Source organism: Ovis aries, chromosome 7 (genome assembly GCF_016772045.2).
Source record: "Ovis aries strain OAR_USU_Benz2616 breed Rambouillet chromosome 7, ARS-UI_Ramb_v3.0, whole genome shotgun sequence".
Classification (NCBI taxonomy): Eukaryota; Metazoa; Chordata; class Mammalia; order Artiodactyla; family Bovidae; genus Ovis; species Ovis aries.
The window spans coordinates 30,595,550-30,617,976 of NC_056060.1; the positions used below are offsets into that span (position 1 = coordinate 30,595,550).

The window sequence follows — 22,427 nt, forward strand, 5'->3', positions numbered from 1 at the left end:
CTCCTGCCTTCAATCTTTCCCAGCATCAGGGTCTTTTCCAATGAGTCAGCTTTTAGCATCAGTTGGCCAAAGTATTGGAGTTTCAGCTGCAACATCAGTGCTTCCAGTGAACACCCAGGACTGATCTCCTTTAGGATGGACTGGTTGGATCTCCTTGCTGTCCAAGGGACTCTCAAGAGTCTTCTCCAACACCACAGTATTTTGTTCACCCTTATTTTCTCATAAAAATTCTACCAACAAGGTATCTTATTAACCCCTTCCTGCTTCTCCTTCTGTTTTCCTTTTTTTCATTTCCTTCACTTCTGTATCTGGCAACTTTGCTATCACCACCACCTCTCCATTTTAAATTCAGTCGTAACAGCATTGCCGATAGTGCATTTCAAGTGATCATAAATTCGAAATTCATACAAAATTCTTTTACTTAGAACAGAGGATTTTTTAATTCAAAGATCATCTAATTTTGTAAATATGAGCCTGTCACAGTTGTCCTTGATAGCTTTGGCTGGAATACTTTCAGAGCACTGTATATTGATTATGGAAGTGGTGAAAATGAAGTCATTGGTTGTGTGCACAGGTCAGGTGTATGAAATCATATTGAGCTCAACACTAGAGTGAAATACTTGATCAGCCCCAATTGGATTTCATTATTTAATATGAAATACATGTTTTTACACTACGTGTTTCTGATTCAACACATGCTAGGTCCCTAGGTAGTAGCACAGATAGTAGATACTGAGTAGCACAGATACTGAGCTCCTTCTATATAGAGGCAGTATATTATATATTTATATGTATATTTGTATATTATATATTTCAGAGGGTACAAAGATGAGCAACACCTAACTTTGCTTTCAAGGAATTTAATTCAATCCAGTAGTCATAGACAGATGTGAGGATTGAACCATAAAGAAAGCTGAGAGCCAAAGAATTGGTGCTTTCGAATTGTGGTGCTGGAGAAGACTCTTGAGAGTCCCTTGGACAGCAAGGAGATCAAACCAGTCCATCCTAAGGGAAATCAACCCTGAATATTCACTGGAAAGACTGATGCTGAAATACAAAGCTCCAATACTTTGGCCATCTGACGGGAAGAGCTGACTCACTGGAAAAGACCCTGATGCTGGGAAAGAGGGCAGGAGGAGAAGCAGGTGACAGAGGATGAGATGGTTGGATTACATCACCAACTCAGTGGATATGAGATTGAGCAAGCTCCAGGAGATGGTGAAGGACAGGGAAGCCTGGATTGCTGCAGTTCACGGGGTCACAAAGAGTTGGACACAACTTAGCAACTGAACAACAAGAAGAAGTAGGGAAACAACATGTACATAAATCACAAGAGTAGCTAACATTGAGCCCTAACTATATTCTAGGGTCTGGTTTAAGCACTTGTATGTATTATCCTTTTTGATCCATATAACAGTCCTATGAGATCAATACTGGGTTTTTAATGTTCATTTCATGTGAGAAAATTGAGGCATAGAGAGGTTAAGTGCCCAGGTCAAAGTAACGTACCTGGAAAACCAGGGGACATTTTTGAATAGACGAGTGGCATGGTCAGGCTTGAACTTCAGGATAGATATTGTCATAGCAATGATCTGGGTAGACAGAAGAAGTTGGAAACTGGAACACAATTGCTATTCTAGTCATTTGTGTTGGAATAACTCATTAATTCCTGAACTCTAATGGTGGTGGTGGAAATGGAAAGAGACTGTATAGACTTACAGAGATAAGAAAGAATTTGACAAGTTGATTAAATGATGTTGTTTTGGGCAGTATGAAACAGTGATAACTTTGAGGTTTTGGTATTGGGGAGAACAATGATGCTCTTAAGGAACTGAGAATAGAAAATAACTTAGGTTAGTGATTACTGCGGTTGTGATACTTAGAAGTTTCCAAAGGCAACTGGTTTGTGGGATGGGGTCATGAAGATTCCCTGGAGAAGGAAATGGCAACCCACTCTAGTATTCTTCCATGAAGAATTCTGTGGAGAGAGGAGCCTGGTGGGCTCCATGGGGTCACAGAGAGTCATATACTCCTGAGTGACTAACACTGTCACTTTTCATAATAAAGCTTAGACAATTGATTAAGTATAATTTTTACAGTGAATAAATTTTTTTCTAAATTTATAACTCTCAATATTCATCTCTTACATTGAAACATTTCTAAAGTAATTTGTCTAGTTGCATTGAATCTGATTATTTGCAGTATTGATAGTTAACATCAGTTTCTGTCAAGAGTTATATGGGTTGAGAAAGTTGTACCAAACTGTAAGAAGCTAGGACTTTTAACAATCATGCTTGAAAGAAACCTTGGGAGTTGCATTTGTCAAGCAGCTAGGAAAACCATTCATGCATACCCTGCGTCCAGAGCTCCACAGGCAGCCCAAACGTGAAGAACTGAAAGGTCATTCTTCTTCCTGGGGTGTGATGGTTTGTTGACATATTTTGACACATCAATACAATGCTGCAAGGATCCAACCTTCCTGCAATACTGGAGGACTCAGGTCTGGACAGAGTACCTGACACTCATTGCATTCCTTTCTTCACCTTTCTCCCCCTCCATAGATAAACTTATTCTTCAAATATGAAATGCTGCCTTCCCTGCAGAAATATAACAAATTTTAAATGAAGATAAGTGATTGCTTTTTAAATGTCTTGAGCTTTGTTTTTTCCAGTTACCATCAAGCTGAAAACTTTACTTGGACCTATTCATGCTATTAATTCAAATGAATTTGTTTTTCAAAATGATAAATGTGAATGGAAATTATTAATGCTTGAGAGACCGAAACTAAACAAATGAAGAGGTCTCTGAGCTGTAATATATTTTGCAGTCTTCATCGTTGTGATAGAAACCAGTTTATTAGAGTTCACATGTTTGAAGATTACCTCTAAAGTGCAAATGTTTTCATGTACATACAGGTAAATCTTAAGTAGCTTTCGAAGTGGTTACCTCAGAAGTACGTCATATGTTAAGAGGTTGAAGAGTTAGGTTAAAACCAGAGAGCTGTCAAAAGAATTTTCTGTCATATGTAAATGTATTCTGTTAGGATTATATACTGTGAAAAGGAGCTTTGGCTAGTTACCCATTTTATCTCTGAGTGCAGTATCATGGTGATGTGAGGATGGAAATAAAAAATATTTACCGTAATGAATTTATACCATTAATGAAATATAAAAGTAGTAGGCTAAAGTACCTCTTAATCGGGAGCAGCTATTCAGCAAGATTTTCTTGCTGTCTCCACAACTAGTAAATATAAAGTGGAATAATATTCTCCAAGCATTTAGAATGCACTTCGCAAAATGTGAAAAGTTTTATGTATTTGTCATAATATTGGAAAAGAGAATTCAAGTATTTCAGTGATATTGTTTCCAAATGTGATAATTGTCTGCCAAATTAAAATACTTCCATCCAAGTTAAATATTTTAGTGGCATATCTAAAATTAAGATGGAAATTTTGAAGTACTAAATTGTTTCAAACTATTACCTATCTTACATGATCTTTGAAGTCTCCAGTTAGCACCCTGAGCCTCATGCATCTTTGTTGGATCTGTTTCCCTTTCTGTTTTCTCCGTGCTTTCAAAAGTTGTCGTGTCACTGGAAACCAAACCCCAGTCCTGACAGAGCACTTTCAGCTCCCACCTAGATTACCACCAGGCTTTAACTCCACCTTCATTGTTTAGGTTAGACCTCTAATAAGTTTGTGTGTTCTGAGAGCTGACAGCCCTGATCCTGGTCTGCCTGCCCAGGGTCTGGTCACACAGGCTCCACTGTGCCAAAGTGTGGCCACCATCCCAGACCTTACCTTTCAGGATTTTATGTAATTTTGCATTGACACATATATCTGCCCTTGCAGATGCACTTCTCAGTGTAGTCTCTGTCTACATAAGAATAGTTGAAAACCTCTTTTTGCTTAAATGTTACTTAGGTTAATTTTACTTCACAATGACAGATTTTCCTGCTGAAACTCAAGTGGTGAAAATCTTTTCTGTTTTCTAACCATTCTGCATGAAACCTTATAACCCCCACACCCAACATGTGGGTTCATGCACATATGTGCATGCAAGAGTGCACATGAACACACACTGTTCTCACAAATTGCTTTGAATACACAGCAAATCTATTTGAAATGACAGGGAAAGGGTTAAGTCCCGACAATCTTTTTACTAGATGTATTAGTGACTTAATGTCTACACATGTCTTTAAATTTACCCCTAGGTACCCAGGCATAAATTAACCCGATTATTTCTAATATTGTACCACTTTACAAACATGTTTTCCTCGGAAAATACACCACGAACTTCTATGGTTTTGCCAAGTTCCTGGAATTCTTTTATAAACTCTTAGTAAAATTTCTTTCATTTTGGTGAGAAAAAATATATTCTATCAATTACTTTAAAAAGCAATAATTCATTATAGTTGATCATAAATGTCAGGAAGCAAAGACCCAGCTGAAGCATTTGTCACTAATCATGCTGTTTTTCTTCTAATTAGTTAATTTACATTTTACAAATTAAGGGTAAAATCCAGACAGAAGATAACATCATAGCTTTAACTGACCTATATTTGTATCTGCCAAATTTAAGTTAATTAGAAATGTAGATGCTGTTTGTTTTAGTTGTCAGAAAAGCTCATCTTTTTTCCTTAAAAAAAAAAAAAAAGTAGACACACTTTTTTCTCCCCTCAGCATTTATCATCTAAATAATAGTCTTGCCAAGATGGCAGCCTCATAATAAACTCTTTTCAGTGGAGTGATGGGTAATGAAGCTTGCTTGTGAAGGCAGCGAAAAATGTTGTCTGGCCAAATGCATGAATATGATGGCTAGAGAATCAGTGGACTTTCTCAGTCATCAATCTTTTTAGTAGCCTCTTATACATCTGAATATTTTGATAGATGATCTAATAATTGAGTTATCTATCTTTCTAACTATCAGAGTTGCATAAAAATTATTCTCACATGCTACTGAATATTAAATATATTAGGCATCCAGTAAATTTTTCATAAAAAGGGCCAAAAGGTGAAAGATTTTTGTTATTCTATAAATACCTCTTAATACATTGAATGTTAAGCCCTCTGAAAACTTCCAACTCTTAATTTCTTTTGTGAGAAGCAGATACATACTTAAAAAGGAGGACATGCCCATTGTAAGCAGGGCATAGAGCAGTTAGTTACTGTAGCTAATGAAAGGTAAATGCTGATAACATACAGATGCAACCCAGCAGTGTAAAATAGCATGCCCTTGCTGATCTAACACTAGTGACATACTTAACACTAGTAACACAAATTTTCCATACTGCCTTCCCAGGTAGCTCAGTGGTAAAGAATCTACCTGCCAGTGCAGGAGCCGCAGAGGATACAGGCTCAGCCTCTGGGTTGGGAAGATCCCCTGGAGAAGGAAATGGCAACCCACTCCAGTATTCTTGCCAGGATAATCCCATGGACAGAGGAGCTTGGCTGGCTACAGTCCATTGGGTCTCAAGAGTTCGACACGACTGAGCACACACACACACAAATTTTCCTTACAAGAAGCAGAAAGGATGTGGGTGCAAAGAGAGACCGTGTGATTTCAATGTTTTCGTCAACTGGGGAGGAGGGTGATCCTACCAAAAAGGGAAACTTACATATCAGCTGCCTGCCTAACATTTCACCTAATGACCCAAGCTACCCCAGTATACTTTGCATGCATAGGTAGTTCTTTTCCCCCATATAATTTTATGTTGTGTTTTCTTTGGTCATACACCATGCTGACTATTGAAAGTTTATCAACAAGTGGGATTGAAAAGCAGCGAGGAAAATTGGCAGAAAACAGATCTCTTGCAGAATAGGCTTCCTCCCCAACCACCACCTGCACTTCTTCAAGGTGACCTTCCCGGTGATGACTTCCCAGTAACCAACATTAAAATAGTTCTGCCCTGACAGAGCAGGCATTTGTTGCAGGTCTGAAGGGTTACTAATCCTGTGCATCTTAAAAGGCACTCAAATGAACAGAGCCTTGTAAATTGGATTTCTATTAGCCAGACCTGATGATAGCTCTTCATCAGTGGAATGGGAGGAAGTGCTATCAATAGCCCCAGCTCTAAATATCTTTGTATTTTAATGCCGTACTTATTTTGGGGCTCTCTTATCCAAAATGGTGATGAATGCTAGAATCACCAGAATTGATTGTATTTAAGGTTTTAAATAAACCCTTACAATCTGGACAACAGCTATTTTTAAATGCTTTTCAACCTGAAAAGCATTTGGAACAAAAGTTAAAAACATAACAGTCAGAAAGGAGTATGGTGAAAATGTCTTAAGCCTTGCTCTCTTATAGTTCTCCACATTGATTTCAGCTCACAGTTTTGCTATTCATAAAAATTTGGGATGATAGACTTTCTTTCTCTTCATTTTCTGCATTGAAAATAAAAATTGAGAAGGATAAAGCCAGTTGTGGAAATCTCTCAGTGGGTTTCATCTGAGGAACATTTCTTGGTTTTAAGAATTTTGCTTTTATAATTTGAGATTGGATAAAAGCTAGTGCTTGTTTTTTGTAAGAGCTATAACTGGGAATTTTAAATTCTTAGGTATTTCAATTGTACATTTAAAACAATTGGAAACGACCAGTATTAGGGAAGTTTCAGGGGCAGGGAATACTCTTCTTCGTAATGAAAGTAGCAAACATCTGTGTTCTTTCTAGTCTGTCTTTTGATTAGCGTGGCCTCATCCATCACTGGTCTTTGATATGAACACCAAGAAGTCACGTCCTTTTGTTTTAAATGATAAATATGCCTTTGTCATGAATACTCATAGGCAACCCAGGATTTACATCTGAATTGTCAAAGTGTAACTGCCCAGCTTCTGTGATGAGTCACATTATTAGTGAAATAAAGAAGTTTTTAATTTGTCATGGATAGGCCTTAGATGGTGACATTAAGAGACTATGTAGGTTGTGATGCTAGAAAAAGTTGTCCTTCCCCCACTATTTTTCTAAGATTTGTCATTTATCAACAAGAAGCAATCTACAGCAGGAAGGTCTCTGTGAACATTTTGCCTTTAGAGCCATTAGTCCATCTCTTTAGGTTTTATTATTTAGACTTGATAGCTGGTAGTTCTTATCAAAACTAATACTGTGAAGTGACAGGCGTCTAATGGTCAAACAGTCAGTATTAAGATTGGCTCTGTCTGGCTGTTATTGCCAAAGATACTATTAAAAAAAATTAGTTTTATTTCAAGATTAATGTCAATGATATTTTCCAAATAAGTTTTTTTAAAAATAATCTTTGTCCAAACTCACATCTACTCATAGATATTTATGTATGTGCTCTTTATGCAAATATACTGGCAGACACATAATATCTCCCAACACAGTGTTGTGTTACTCTTTAAAACCTTTTACTCTCAGGTTCAACTGTGGTGTTTGACTCTCCTACTAAGAAATTAGGACCGTTGAAATTAAAAATACTGTGAAGTCTTGATCTCTCATTTGTAGTGTAAAAGATTCCAGCTTATATGTTTCTGCTTTATTTATTTCTACATTACTATAGACAAATATTTTGAAGTTTCTTATTAGGATAAATGTTTAGAATGTTTCATGTTGATAATAAGTAGTTCTAATTTATGTATAAAAAAACATTCTATGAAGATTTGGTATATTAAGAGTCACTTCAGCAGAAATGGCATTACCTTTTATAAGCTCAGACTTCATAATTTCAACACAACTGTTTTAAAAGCAGGTCCTCCTTATCTACTTTAAGAATTTTTCATTTTTTCTTTTTCAACTGAATTGACTGGTTAGATTACCCAGAACAAGGTCTAACTTAGAATATTGAGATTTACAGGAGAGTTAAACTCTATGTTTTAGTTTGATTCAGTCTCTTTCCATATAAAATTCACCTTAAAATGGTCCTATCAATTAAACAGCCCCACTTAAATTGTGTTTTATTTGGGGTCATATTCCTCACCTCATGAATGCATTAGTCTCAGATTTTCTTTGTTTTATTGTGTCAAAGCTGAAGGTTAGCAAGTTTTAAGAAAATACTTCTTGATTGCCAAATAAAGGCAAAAAAAATGTATTTGATTAGAAATTTATTATCAACTAGGAATTTTCTTTTTTTCTACCTTTTCATTTTCTTTTTTTTTTTTTTTTCATTTCTTAACATTTACTAGGTCATCTGTTTCATGGAAAATGAAGTCTTATTCATATTTGTTTCCCAACAGAAAACAATCCTTAACAACTCCAAAGTCCAACCCCTTACATTAATTGAGATTTTTGTACTGTAATATGGATGTCTTGGGTTTTTGAGACCCTAAGGTTTTCACCCAACTTGAAGACAATGATGCCAGTGAGCTTCTGTCCAGAGTTAATCAGCTGCAGAATTTGTAAACTGCACATGTGTCAAAGTTGAAAATGTTAGCACTCTAATAGAAGCTTGAAAAGGTTAGATCTGATAAAAGCCGTCAGCAGTTAAAGGAAGTGATTTATGGGAATGTAATGACACAAAATGCCTCATTTATCACTCATATATAGATAGGTTAAGGTTCCTATGTCATACTTTTAAAAACTTGACCACTTCGCATTGTCAAAATAGGTACTTAATTGCCCTTCATCCTTTTCATTTGGAATTTATTTCATTTGAGTTTGGTAATTTTATCTATGATCACTTTACTGTCATTGACTTCATATGGTTCCATTTAGAGCCATTCATATTTTGGAGTTTCAAAAGCTGTACATCACTGATCTTAAAGTTTTATTAGCTGGAGCTGTTGCAAGGAAGGCTAAGCCAACCTTCTATATGTTAATTTACATTTTTGTTAAACAGGAATGCCATGGAGATGTGTTAAAGTGTCATTTTCTAATCCTCTAAAGTTTCTATACATCTCTTCTTAAACAACGCAACATGAGGTTTAAAAGAGCCATCAATTTGTTTGCCTTTAAGTTCCACACAAATTAAATTTAATGAAAACTTGCCTATGTTGGTTAAATGATCCTAAAAAAAAAAAAGATAAAACCAAAAGTTAAGAGACATGCCAGCTTTGTATTTCTTTCCCAGATTAATTAAGATATAATTCTTGATTACTTCTATATACATTCTAAGAAAAGCACTTATAAACTTGGGATTCTTAAACATCTGTTTGCTTATTTGATATCATTTAGTTTATGCATGCATATCTTAACACTTAAATAAAAGCTATTTTTAAACTGCCAATATATAAAAGTAATATTATAAAACAAATTTTATAATGATTATTACAGTTTTAAACTCTTTAGTATGAAGGGTAAAGAATTGTTTAAGGCCTTCTTGGAAATTATTCAGATCATTAAATATAGCAGAAGTGTCTCAGGGTTTCCCCTTTTACCCCTTTACAATCAAAAAGTAATTGGAAAACTTTGACAGTCTCAGTTTATCAGCCAAATATTGCCCTTTCTTCAGTAGGGACTTCCCAAGTTCCTTTTAAGAAGTCGGAGCAATTTCTTCAACAAGACAGAGGCATGACAGCAAATGGGGAAAGGAGGAGCTGTAAATGTAGCTGACCCTTGCTGTACCTTGATTCCATCAAATGGACTAGAAAAAAATACATTTTTGAGACAAATCATTGAAAGTTGAATATGGATTCGTATGACTTCTTAACATCAAGAGATTACTGTTAATTTTGTTAGACATGACAGAGCCATTATAGTTACGTTAAGAAAATATCCATTTTTAAAAGAGATACACACCAAGAAGATGTTGGAGTGGAGAGACTAGGGGCTGAGGATTTCTTGTAAAATATGTCAGCAAAATGCATAAGTTGAAAGAGGGAAGGTGAGTATTTAGTAGGGGGTTCTCTGCCTTCCATACATTAAAAAAATTTTGTAATAGACTTTGAAAAAAGTCAGGGAGATTATTACATTAATCTTGTCCAAAACTGTTGCTTTTTAATATAAAATTATAATACCTTATGTTTTCTTGATATCAGTTTTAATTTTAAAATCATAAGGTATTATCTAAAAATATTTTTTTAAGTCTCCAAAATTTATTTCTCCTCAGATTATCTAATTGGCTAACATAAAATGCAGTTACATACTTTAACTCAGTAGCAAACTGGTATCTTCTAACATAAAAAAGAGCTAATAAATTCTGCACGTTTATTCAAAATATGACAGAAACCTATTAGCATACTTTTTTGTGCTCTGAAAAGTATGTGGCTTCTAAATGACATTGCAGATTATTTTTTTGTTTGCTTAAATGTATAATTTCAGTCCTATATTTCTGACAACAGAATTTTAAAATATGTATAGGTCTTACATTTCAGCTTCGTTTATTATCATTGTTTGCTAAAGCATTTTCTTGAGTTGCAATTATACTCTCCCAACTTAAGAAATATTAAATGAAGTGTATTTTTTCTGCATATATCTTTGTTCTGAAAAAACTTTTGTACATTTAAATCAAAATTTTAATTCTTCTATGGTTTGAAAAAATTCTGCATGTATTTACTTGGCTGTCTTTAGACATGTATGCAGTATTTTTATCTTTAAATGACAACAGAACCCCTGAAGGTCTCAAACGCTTAAAATATACATTGATTTGAAGAAAAGGTGTTCTTCATATGAATTTATTATTTCTCCTATTTGTGTTAAAGGATAGTTAACCAAATGTGTTTTTCTGTTTTTGTAGATCATTTACATATATTAAGGCAACACAGGAAGCACCATTTCAATTTAACCTTCCAGAGATTAATCATTTTAGTTGAAGGAGTTTTGTTGTTATTCTTTCAAGTCAATGATTAGGAAAAATTCATATCATGTGTGTTTATATAATCATAGTCAAAATTGTCTCAATCTATGAATCTTAATAGTTTGCTCTTGTAACAACTATGAAGCAGTGTATTAAAATGCCTTAATTACAGGGCAAGAAAAAGAGAAAGCATAGTCTTTTAGCATATGATCTTCAATTGTTCACCAAAGGATAAAGAAAGCATTCAAGCGTGGTTTCAAGAACTGTCAGCAATAAGAAAATGCAAGGTGCTTTGTAGAGCCTTAAAGACCTTTCTGGGAAATAGATGTAATTAAAAAGTAAAATAGACTTTTCATTTTAAAGAAATTTTTTAAATCTTATAGAATTCATAATGTTAATATATTAATAAGGGCATTATTTTCTTACTCCAGATAAGAAAAAGTCATCCATGAAGCTATTATATTTGATTCACACAGTGAATCTTACAAGTATTCTTTTCTTTAGGTTTGACTTAAGAATGCAAATTATACGTATAATAATTTTTAAAGGTGTTTTCTGTCAAATTCATATATGCTGATTACATCTTATTCATAAACTAGGAATATCTAGTAGTCTTCCTTTTACTAAGAGAAGTCCTTTTATGCACACTAAAGTTCAAAATGATCAGAAAAATTTATTTTTGCACTCTTAATTAACATGTTCATATATACCTTGCTTCTTGTCAGCACAGCACTAATCCTGGTAGTCAGGTATGAGAATTTCAGAAGCACTTTAGCTTTCATATTAAAAAATATATATATTATTTTCCATGAAGTTCAGTCAAAATGTCTAATTAACAGTACGTCTCCAAGGTGCATTAAACTGGAGGAGGTTAACCTCAGTATATGATAATAATCTACTTATAAATAGCCCCAGTGCTTGACTTCAGCCTGCTCTGCCTCTGTCAGAGTTTGGGCATCTAGTCTGCTCCCACCAACAATCCACATATCAGTATTAACCGACTACTTCCAGGCACCAAATATATTCATGTTTAAATTGTCTTCATTTCAGGACACCTCATCTGGAGATTAATCAATTTCAGAAGAGTAGTGTTTTTAATTACTCTTTACACTGAGAAACTGTTTGTGGGCCAGTGTTATTTTTCCATCTACTCAATGACCAATGTATTCACTGTTCAACATAAAAAAAAGAAGATTAATTTGGCAGTGTATTAAAAGACCTTATTAAAATCTCCAGTGCCTAGACTTCTATTTAAAATCACATTGTGGAACAATAGATGTGCATAGTACAGGGACTGGTCTCCAGTTTAAGTCACACAGAGATATACCCACTAAAAATGTCTGCTCTGTGTTTCCATTAAATTGAGTTTCTCAGTTTAAATTATTATTCTATAGAAGATACCACAGACTACTTTGTTCTTAAATAGTCATGCAGTAGATTGAGTAGTACTTGAAGATTTGTTGCATTTTGACTATAGGAAAAATAATGCCTCTGCGTGATAATGAGTATATGATTTGCATGTGGATTGTATAATTCACAGTATACATATGCATTCATCATGTTATTCTTTGCAATTTGATGAATTATGTCAGTTTATTGCATATGTCTGCATGTACCTCATCTCTTAATTAAAGCATTAATCACTAAAATTACCAAAGATATGTGGTTTTACTGTACTTTTAAAATTTAATGTTGATCTTTGCATGGTAATATACATATTATTTCTTATTGGTAGGCTATACTAAGACATTTTAAGTAAGGATTTCCATGTTATGATTCTATCATATCAATTATTTTAAATATGCTTCTCTTAATATATACTTACAACACACTTTTTAACTGTTTTAAATCATTTTTATATGAGATTAATTCCCTAAATCAATAAAATTACCAAAGACATATCTATGTGCATATATATACATGTTATATGATCAACATTAAAATTTAAAAGAATATATATACTCTTTCTGTACTTTTAAATTTTAAAGTTGATCTTTGCATAGTCATATGCATTATTTCTAACTGGTAGACATGCTAAGTGAACATTCATGTTTTGCTCCTAGCAAATCAATTTCAAATATGTTACTTTGTTTAACTTTTTATTTTACATTGGAGTTTTCCATGTTATTTTAATATACGTTTGCCACACCCTTTAACATTTATGTTGCTTAATCATTTCATTTGAGATTAATTATACTTGATGTTCATTTCCAAGCACCCAGTATTAGTTCATTTATAAATGATGAACATTCGCTATTTATGTGATTCAATCCTTTTTAGAATTCAGTTCTTTTAGAAATTGTTATTGAGAACAGAATAACGAATTGTGAGGTTTTGAGGAAAAATTTGTGAAAAAATGGTACCACCTCGTCACAGGTTTAGTTGTTACGTAGGAGGCACATGCGGAGACGGCAACGGCCCCCCACTCCGGTTCTCTTGCCTGGAAAATCCCATGGGCGGAGGAGGCTGGTGGGCTGCAGTCCATGAGGTCTCAAAGAGTCGGACAGGACTGAGCAACTTCACTTTCACTTTTCACTCTCATGCATTGAAGGAAATGGCAACCCACTCCAGTGTTCTTGCCTGGAGAATCCCAGGGATGGGGGAGCCTGGTGGGCTGCCGTCTATGGGGTCGCACAGAGTCGGACACGACTGAAGTGGCTTAGCAGCAGCAGGAGGCACATGTTGCAATATTGCAGTCCATTTAACATTCCTGAGAGAAAGATGTATTCATTTAGCCCCTCAACTCTTCCTGTCACATTCACCACTGTCTTTCTTCTCAGCCCCAAACCTTGCTTTGTGCTTCTCTGAGGACAGAGCCCTCCCTCATGTGACTTCATTAAGCCACCCCATCCCTCTTTCAGTTTTCGCTTGTTCTCTCCCGTCGTGTCCAGTGAGGATGCTTCCTTATTACATTTCTTCCTTTCCTCAGTTTCCTCTCTTCCCCAGAATCACCAAGTTTGCCCGTGCTTTGAAAGTCATCCTTGGTTGGCTTGTGCATTAGAGCCACTAACGTGTTTCTTTCTTCGCTCTGTCACAGTATTCATACTGGGGCCTCTGCATCAACACGCACTTAATGCTAAAGAACTTGACATTCCCCCATGCTTTGTTTCAGAGATATACCTCTGAAGATGCCTGTGGATGCTGCTCTGATGTGCAGGTTATGCTCCTGCATCTTACACACCCACGTAAATATGCTTTCATTCCTAATTGAGAATGTCATTCCTGACACCTGCTCACCTGGAACTGGCACGAATTTCATGCCTGGCATGCTGAGCAATTCAGAAGCAGGAAGGCACTAGTCTCCCATACTTTATACTTCTTATTTTGTCTTTTTTCCTTTTCCTGCACAGTACTGCTGGACCCGTCTTCCACGGGCATGACTCTGATGTGATACTTCCCTCTGTGTGCTGTTTTTCTCCTTCCCACTTCACTCTGCTCCATGCCATCAGCAAACTCCTTTGCCCTCTGGCTTCCTGTTGGGTTCATTCAGTGGGGAGGAACTGGCAAGAGATCCAGGGGTTCATAGGAAGTGCCAGGAAGATATTTGTTCTCCTAGCCACTTCTCCTTCAGGGCCCTCAGGTAGACTGCCTGTGACGATCAAGTCAGCCCTGTCGGGCGGTCCTCCCCACCCAGCTCCTTTCTCAGCTCTGGGTGTCCCCTTCCTTCTCTCTGCCATTCAAACCTAGGAGTGGAGGGATCTCCCTGCTGTTGACAGCCTGGAGGCATTGCACCTCTGAACCTCTTTAGAATTTTCAGTGTTGTACATTCCCTACAGAGCGAAGTCAGTCTCCTCAGCCTGCCTGCTGTCTCTCTAGCCTTATCCCTAGATGTTGCTCCACATACCAACATAATTCCAGTCAAACAAACATACCCCACAATGCCCTTTTGCATGATTTTGTGATTGCATGATCCAATGCCCATATTCTCCCTGTTTTGGCCCATTTTATTTAACCTTCCCTTCTTCTAAATTATTCTAATGAAATAATTCATCAAAAGTCTAGACTGAAGCAAGCAAGTATTACATTTGAAGCTAAAGTCATGTTGAGAGCATTTGGAAAATGTTACTCTCCTCTGAACTTCAGACCCATAAATCCACCTGGCTTTTCAACATCTCTACTTGGATATATGTTAGATATCTCAAACTCAGCATGCCAAATCTGAATTCCAGAGGCCCCTAAAAGTTTTCCCCATCCCAGTTAATGATGACTGTAGCCTTCCATTCACTTAGGCAAAACCTCTTTGAATCATTCTTGCTTCTTTCCCTCATAGTTCACTTGTGATCTTTCTAGAAATCCTGTTGATTCTACCTCCAAAAATATCCCCAGAATCAACCATTTTTTACCATCTCCACTGCTACCACTTGGTCCAAGTCACCGTCATGTCCTTCCTGGACTACTGAGATAACTAATCTCCCTGCTTACATGCCCACCCTCCTAAAGTATTTTCTCAGCATAGCATCAGAATCATCAAATATAATTAGATCATGTTAATCCTTTGCTAAAAAATCTTCTGGTGGTTCCACAATTGACCCAGAATAGGAACCAAAATCTATACATTGGCCTTTGCAGTCCCACATGGTTCCTTGGAGTCATTGCTATAATCTTATCTCCTACCACATTCCTCAAACTCACTCTGCACCAGGCATTCTGGTGGCTTCTTTGCTATTCCTCAAACTTACGAGGTACATTTTTGCCTTAGGCTCTTTGCAGTGAATGTTCTCCTTGCATGAAACACTTTCTGAATACATGGTTCAGTGTCAAAAGTGAGATACAACATCACTTTATCAGACTTACCCTGACCCTCCCAACAGCCACCATCTTTCTTCCTTTCTTTGTGCTTCTCCGTAGTCCTTTTTACCTTCTTACACAATATATTCTGTCCTCTATTTTATTTACTCCATTAGAATTAAAATTTACAAGGACAGGGTTTTCGGTCTGTTTTATTTCCTGCTGTATCCTTAAGAACAGTGCCTGGCATGTAACAAGCGCTTAATAAATATTTGTTGAATAAATGACTAGGTTTATTATGAACAAGCTTGATATATTTTTGAGGTATATACATGTATATATATGTCTCATATATCAATGTCAGTGGTACAGATTGTTCATATTATCTGCATTTGATGTTCCCAAAGCTTCTGACACTTGGACAAAATGTTTCAAATCTAATGTATTTACAGTAGAAATAACCAGTCTTTCAATTTTACAATTATAAGAAAATAGGCCTTCTCCTCTCTTCATTACTCTTGTCTTATTAGGAACCCCCCTGTAGTTTCTGAGAGAAATAATACCAACTTTTTAAGAAGAACTATTGGTATTGTTTTATATGCTATTAATAGGTTTGGAAACAATGCTACTATAATTAATTTATCAAACACTTTATGAGAAGTATACAATGTACCACACATTTTAACTATTACTGCCAAGTATCAAACTTCAAACTTAAATAAGCAAATATTCCAAATGTTAGCAAATCTGAAGTTAAGCAGAAGATGACATCTTGGGGTAGAAGATGGCATCTTAGGGCCAAGTATAAATAAGTCTGCATTCTCTCAGTTCCATTTTGATTACTGAGGTTTATCCAAGCCAATTTGCTGCTGCTGCTGCAAAGTCACGTCAGGTGTGTCTGACTCTATGCAAACTCATAGACGGCAGCCCACCAGGCTCCGCCATCCCTGGGATTCTCCGGGCAAGAATACTGGAGTAGGTTGCCATTTCCTTCTCCAATGCATGAAAGTAAAAAGTAAAGTGAAGTTGCTCAGTCATGTCTGACTCATTGTGACCCCATGGACTGTAGCCCACCAGGCTCCTCTGTCCATGGGATTTTCCAGACAAGAGTACTAGAGTGGGTTGCCATTGCCAAACCAATTTAATTGAATTTGAAGGATCCGTAGTGTGGGTCATCTCTGCACATATTATAGCCAATAGAAATTAAGAAATTAATACTTCAAATGAAAAATCATGCATTATTATTACTTTTTTATATTCTCTCAATATTCATGTAAGATGCTGTATTTACTACATAAATTTCTTTTACTTAGCAAAAATAATTTTGTTTTGTGCAGGAAAAGGGCTTGCTCAGGTCAGAGTTTCACTGAATGCTATTTGCTGAAAATGCTCCTCAAAACAAGACATGGGTAGTCAAATGATTTTCAAAAATGTGACTTACTACATTGAAATTTCAGAGGCTCTGAGATGTTCTGCAGGAAGGAAACATGGTTATCATTGTTCAGTTCAGTTCAGTCACTCAGTCGTGTCCGACTCTTTGCGACCGCATGAACCGTAGCACGCCAGGCCTACCTATCCATCCAACTCCTGGAGTTTACCCAAACTCATGTCCATTCAGTCAGTGATGCCATCCAACCATCTCATCCTCTGTCGTCCCCTTCTCCTCCTGCAATCAATCTTTCCCAGCATCAGGGTCTTTTCCAATGAGTCAGCTCTTCGCATCAGGTGGCCAAAGTATTAAAGTTTCAGCTTCAACATCAGTCCTTCCAATCAAAACCCAAGACTGATCTCCTTTAGGATAGACTGGTTGGATCACCTTGCAGTCCAAGGGACTCTCAAGAGTCTTCTCCATCACCACAGTTCAAAAGCATCAATTCTTTGGCACTCAACTTTCTTTATAGTCCAACTCTCACATTCATACATGACTACTGGAAAAGCCATAGCTTTGACTAGATGGACCTTTGTTAGCAAAGTAATGTCTCTGCTTTTTAATATGCTGTCTAGGTTTGTCATAGCTTTTCTTCTGAGGAACAAGCATCTTTTAATTTCATAGCTGCAGTCACCATCTGCAGTGATTTTGGAGCCCCCAAAAATAAAGTCTCTCACTGTTTCCATTATTTCCCCATCTATTTGCAATGAAGTGATGGGACCTGATGCCATGTTCTTTATTTTCTGAATGTTGAGTTTTAAGCCAACTTTTTCACTCTCTTCTTTCACTTTCATCAAGAGGCTCTTTGGTTCTTCTTCACTTTCTGCCATAACAGTGGTGTCATCTGCATATCTGAGGTTATTAATATTTCTCCTAGCAATCTGGATTCCAGTTTGTGCTTCATCCAGCCCGACATTTCGCATAATGTACTCTGCATATAAGTTAAAAAGCAGGGTGACAATATATGGCCTTGAGGTACTCCTTTTCTGATTTGGAACCTGTCTGTTTTTCCATGTCCAGTTCAACTGTTGCTTCTTGCCCTGCATATGGATTTCTCAGAAGGCGGATCTGGTGGTCTGGTATTCCATCTCTTTCAGAATTTTCCACAGTTTATTGTGATCCACACAGTCAAAGGCTTTGGCATAGTCATTGTTAGCCCTACAGTTATTTGACCACAGAATCACATTTTGCATCCAAAACTGCATTCCCTTTGGAATGGCCTCTTAAGAACTCTTGTGTAGACTCCTGACCAATAGGAGATGGTAATCACATCACTGGTGGGATGTCAGATGGAAGACAGGGAGCGAGCTCCCACTTCAGAGCTATCAACGTGGAGATAAGTAACACCTCCCCCTGGGCCTCCTAACTAGCCAAACTTCTCAACACTGAAAAGCCCAGATGGCATCCCCTTAGACCAGAGAGGGCAAAGTGAAATGCTCCTGGGGGCCAGGCAGACAGCTTAGAGTGGGGACTGTGGTGAAACTAAGAGGCAGCAGTGTTTCATCACAGGGCGGCCACCACTCGGTCTCAGCCCACCGTGGCCGTGGAGATATAGTGGGCCCAGGAGCACCAGATCTTCCAGTTCTTAAGTGTCGAAAATCCAGATTTCCATGCTTCGTCTCCTATGTTTTAAATGGTATTAACTAATTCCATGTTTTAAAACAGCAAAACAAACCCCAGCCACCCAGTAAAATATATTCTAGGCCTGCCCCAGTGTGTGACCTCCACCTTAAGAGGAACTAGTATAGCAGCATAAGAAGATGAGACATGTCAGGGAACCTGGAATGCACTTCTCCTGATGTGTGCTTGGGCCCTTGTGGAAACCAGGTTACTTTCAGTATTTTGGAGGCCAGAATTTTTCCACCTCAGTAGAAATCTTGAGCCTGAAAAGCATTGAAAACTAATTTATTCCATTGCCCTCATCAAATAATGATAATTTAATATATGTAAAGATGTTTTTACTTTACGAAGTACCAACACTGAAAATAAAGTGATTGCCTCTAGGTGTATTAGTCCGATAGGGCATCATAGCAAAATACCACTGATGGAGGGCTTCCCAGGTGGCACTGGTGGTAAAGAACATGCCTGCCAATGCAGGAGGTTAAGATAACCAGATTCAACCCCTGGGTCAGGAAGATCCCCTGGAGGAGGGCATGGCAACCCACTCCAGTATTCTTGCCTGGAGAATCCCATGGACAGAGGAAGCTGGTGGGCCACAGTCCATAGGGCCACAAATAGTTGGACATGACTAAAGTGACTTAGTACACATGCACAAGCGGCTTAAATCACAGAAATGTATTTTTTCAAAGTTCTGGAAGTTGAAAATTCAAGATCAAGCTGTCAGTAGGGTTGACTCCTTCTGACAAGTGTTTGTCCCAGGCCTCTCTCATTGGTGTGAAGACAGCTGTCTTCTCCCTGTCTTTACATCCTTTTCCCTGATCTTATAAGGAGACAAGTCATACTAACCTAACTACCTCTAAAGATCCTGTCTCCAAGTAGTATCACATTCTGAGGTCCTGGTGTGTGGGTGCAGAACGTTAACACTTCAAGATCATATGCTTTGTTTTTTGAATACCTAGAAATTTGGTACAAAGTTTTAACCATAAAGTTTTATATTTAAGCTAGGAAAAGTTCTTTTTTGAATTGCATGGGAAAAAAGTAAATAAAACCAAGTGTCAAAAATTTTATGTAACTTATCTGGGTACCTACCAAAAATAGCATGTGTGTGTGAGCTGCTGGGAAAGGAGTGATTGAAACCATAGATTTATTTATTTGGGCCACCACCAAGTACCTAAGTAGATATACAAGTTAAAATGTGTACCTAATAAATATGAAATACAGTATGAACTGAATAATACGATTTAAAATGAGATGTGAAAGCTTACTACTATTAACATTAAACCATGTTCTAATGCATAAATATTCTTAGAATATCTAAGCTTATGCAAAACAGTTCTGCTTCTGTGTCTCATTTTCGGTTATCTTCTCTTGTTTTAGTGCTTCTTAATTACAATGAAACAAAAAGATCAGTACAGTTTTATATTTTAATGGCCAAAGAAAGAAGGCAGAAATAAAACAGGATCTTGAATTCAACATTGATGATATGAAATATTTCAAATCAGCTTTATTTTCTACACTGCTTGCTCACAATTTTCTCCACACTTCCGTAGACGTCCAAGACCCCAAGGTGCTTGGGTTGAGACCTTCTTCTGGAGCCCTTCTATTGTTTAGCTAAGTGAGACAAATATTCCCAAATGGAGGCTAGTTTTCTTTCAAAACTTTTCTTTCTTTCAAAGCAGATAGCTGAAGTTCCCTCATTCACATATTAATTCGTTTATTCATTTAGCATAAACTATGGGCTAGGTAATCAGGTAGGCTTTAAAGATAAGCATAGCTGCCTCTAACCTCAGGGAGCTCACAGTCTGGTACAGTGAACAGAAATGGAAAACAGAATTTGCAGTGAAGAATTTGCCAGAATAGAACCATCACTCAGGCCAGAATGAGTGGAAAATGCCTATGAGTGAAGTCACAAGTAAAGCACAGAAATTTTCTAGGTGACTGACCCAGTTGTATGTTGCCAAGATGCCAAAACATGAAAACACACAGTGTATTGAGGGAATTGTAAGTACCTGGGTATTTCTGAAATATACACTGTGTCAGAAAATAGAAGATGTGAGACTGGAGATATGGGAGCCAAGTCATGAAGGGAATTTGGAGAAATCGTATGGGCATTGTGGAGCCTTGCCTCCCATATTTTAATCAGGAAAACAGCATTTTTAGAAAGATCATGTGGGGAGTGATGTAGGGGATAGGTCAGAAAGAAAGAACGGTGAGAATTACAGTACTATTGTGAGTTCACTTAAAAATAAGAGACAGTAAAGTGATGTGTTTAAGAAAAGGGTAGGCCCTAGAGCCAGGGTAACACCTTGGCAGCCTGGCTCTGCCACTTCTTAGCTATGAAACCATGGGCCAGTCCCTTAACTTCTCTGAACCTCCGTTTCCTCATCTCAAAATAGAGATAATGTAAAGAACCCATCTGCCAATGCAGGAGGCTTAAGAGTTGCGGGTTCAGTTCCTGGGTCGGGAAGATCCCCTGGAGGAGGGCGTGGCAACCCACTCCAGTATTCTTGACTGGAGAATCCCATAGACAGAGGAGCCTGGTGGGCTATAGTCCATGGGGCTGCAAAGAGTCAGATACAACTGAGTGACTAAACAAACAACGGAAATGCACTTTCTAGGGATGCTGTGAGAATTAAGGGCATTGTATGTATCAATCACTCAGTATATGTTAGCAATTATTGTTATTAATATTAATAATGGCTTGGACTAAGATGGGGCTAGGTGATAAGTTTAAAGCAAGTTAAAACAGGAGAATTCAGGAACTATCTTAGTAAGGTTGTAGAGGAAGGGGCTGAGCCCATGTGTAACCTGCTACTGGGACTAAACACCTAAAGATATTCTGTGTTCTCCAGAGTTCTTCATTAGTATTAGGTTCCAACTGTACAGCTTTTATGTTCGAATATAATCAGATGCCGCTGTCAGAACATCGCTGACATCTCTGCCCCTCCATCACTAGATGCTGCTGTCAGGATTCCTGTCCCCTCTGATGCTTGAGGCCTGTTTATGAGGTGAGCGTTATATGCACCCTCAGTCGCCCCAGGCCTAAGAGAAACCACGAGACAGTATATGAACCCATGGCCTTCAATATCTTGTTTTTCATTCTAAAGAAATCTTTCCCATTTTTTTTTTAAGTCTTGGCAAACTTTGATGTTCTGTTTTCCTGAATTTACTGGGAACTTCATGAAGTCCATCACCAGATGACTGACAGTAGAATCACTGGAAACGTTTTTCTGTCCTTCTATTTAACGGGAAAAATCAAAGTCTTTGTCACTCTAATCTGATACTTGTAAAAAGAATTTTTGCAGTGAGGAATCTAACAACAACAACAACAAAGGCCCGCTTTCTCTGCAGGCTTTTCAGAGCAATGCCTGCTTTGCTGGAGACAAAAGAGCTGCCGTGTACCTCTCCCAAGCTCTATGGTCCATACACATTGGTCTGGGTTATTCTGCTTTCTTTCCAGGAGAGCAAATGTCACCCAGCCATGCTAGCATTCTCTTCATGAACCTTATTGTATCTGAATCCCTCTTTCTAAATGCATCCTGGAGTCTAGGTCTCCCTCAGGGTGAGAGGGAGCCTGGCCTCCCTAGGGTGGCTCCGGATGGTCTGGTTAAGTAAAAATTCCTCCTTCTTTGCCTTGTGTAATTGGAATACCAGAAATGCAACAATGGACAAGACACATAAGGGTCCCATCCTTAGGGAGTTCATATTATGATGGGAAAGACAGTAAATGAATAAATGCATTCTTTTTAAATCATGAACATATGATCCGTGAAGATCTTTCCAACTAGCTGTGGTTAAATGTTGTTGTTGTTCAGTCACTAATTGTGTCCAACTTTTTGCAACCCCATGGACACACCAGGCTCCTCTCTCCTCCACTATCTCCTGGAGTTTGCTCAAATTCATGTTCATTGAATTGGTGACCATCTCATCCTCTGCTGCCCCCTTCTCCTTTTGCCTTCAG

The 22,427-nt window shown here is 37.4% G+C and overlaps 1 protein-coding gene across 10 annotated transcripts in view; it reads left to right on the forward strand.

The window, feature by feature from the left end:
- The window catches only part of CDIN1 (CDAN1 interacting nuclease 1), a 234,008-nt gene that overhangs the window by 145,920 nt on the left and 65,661 nt on the right, over positions 1-22,427 (forward strand). For 2 of the 10 annotated variants that reach the window (XM_042252244.2, XM_012181162.5), the window contains exon 11: positions 21,423-21,474. The exons of 7 other annotated variants lie outside the window; for them this stretch is intronic. In XM_042252244.2, coding sequence (XP_042108178.1) covers positions 21,423-21,453 — 31 coding nt within the window. In that variant the 3' untranslated portion in view covers positions 21,454-21,474. Of the gene's footprint in view, positions 1-817; positions 8,983-21,422; positions 21,475-22,427 lie in introns of those variants that run through there. One more of the 10 variants, XM_060418576.1, reaches the window with a different exon arrangement.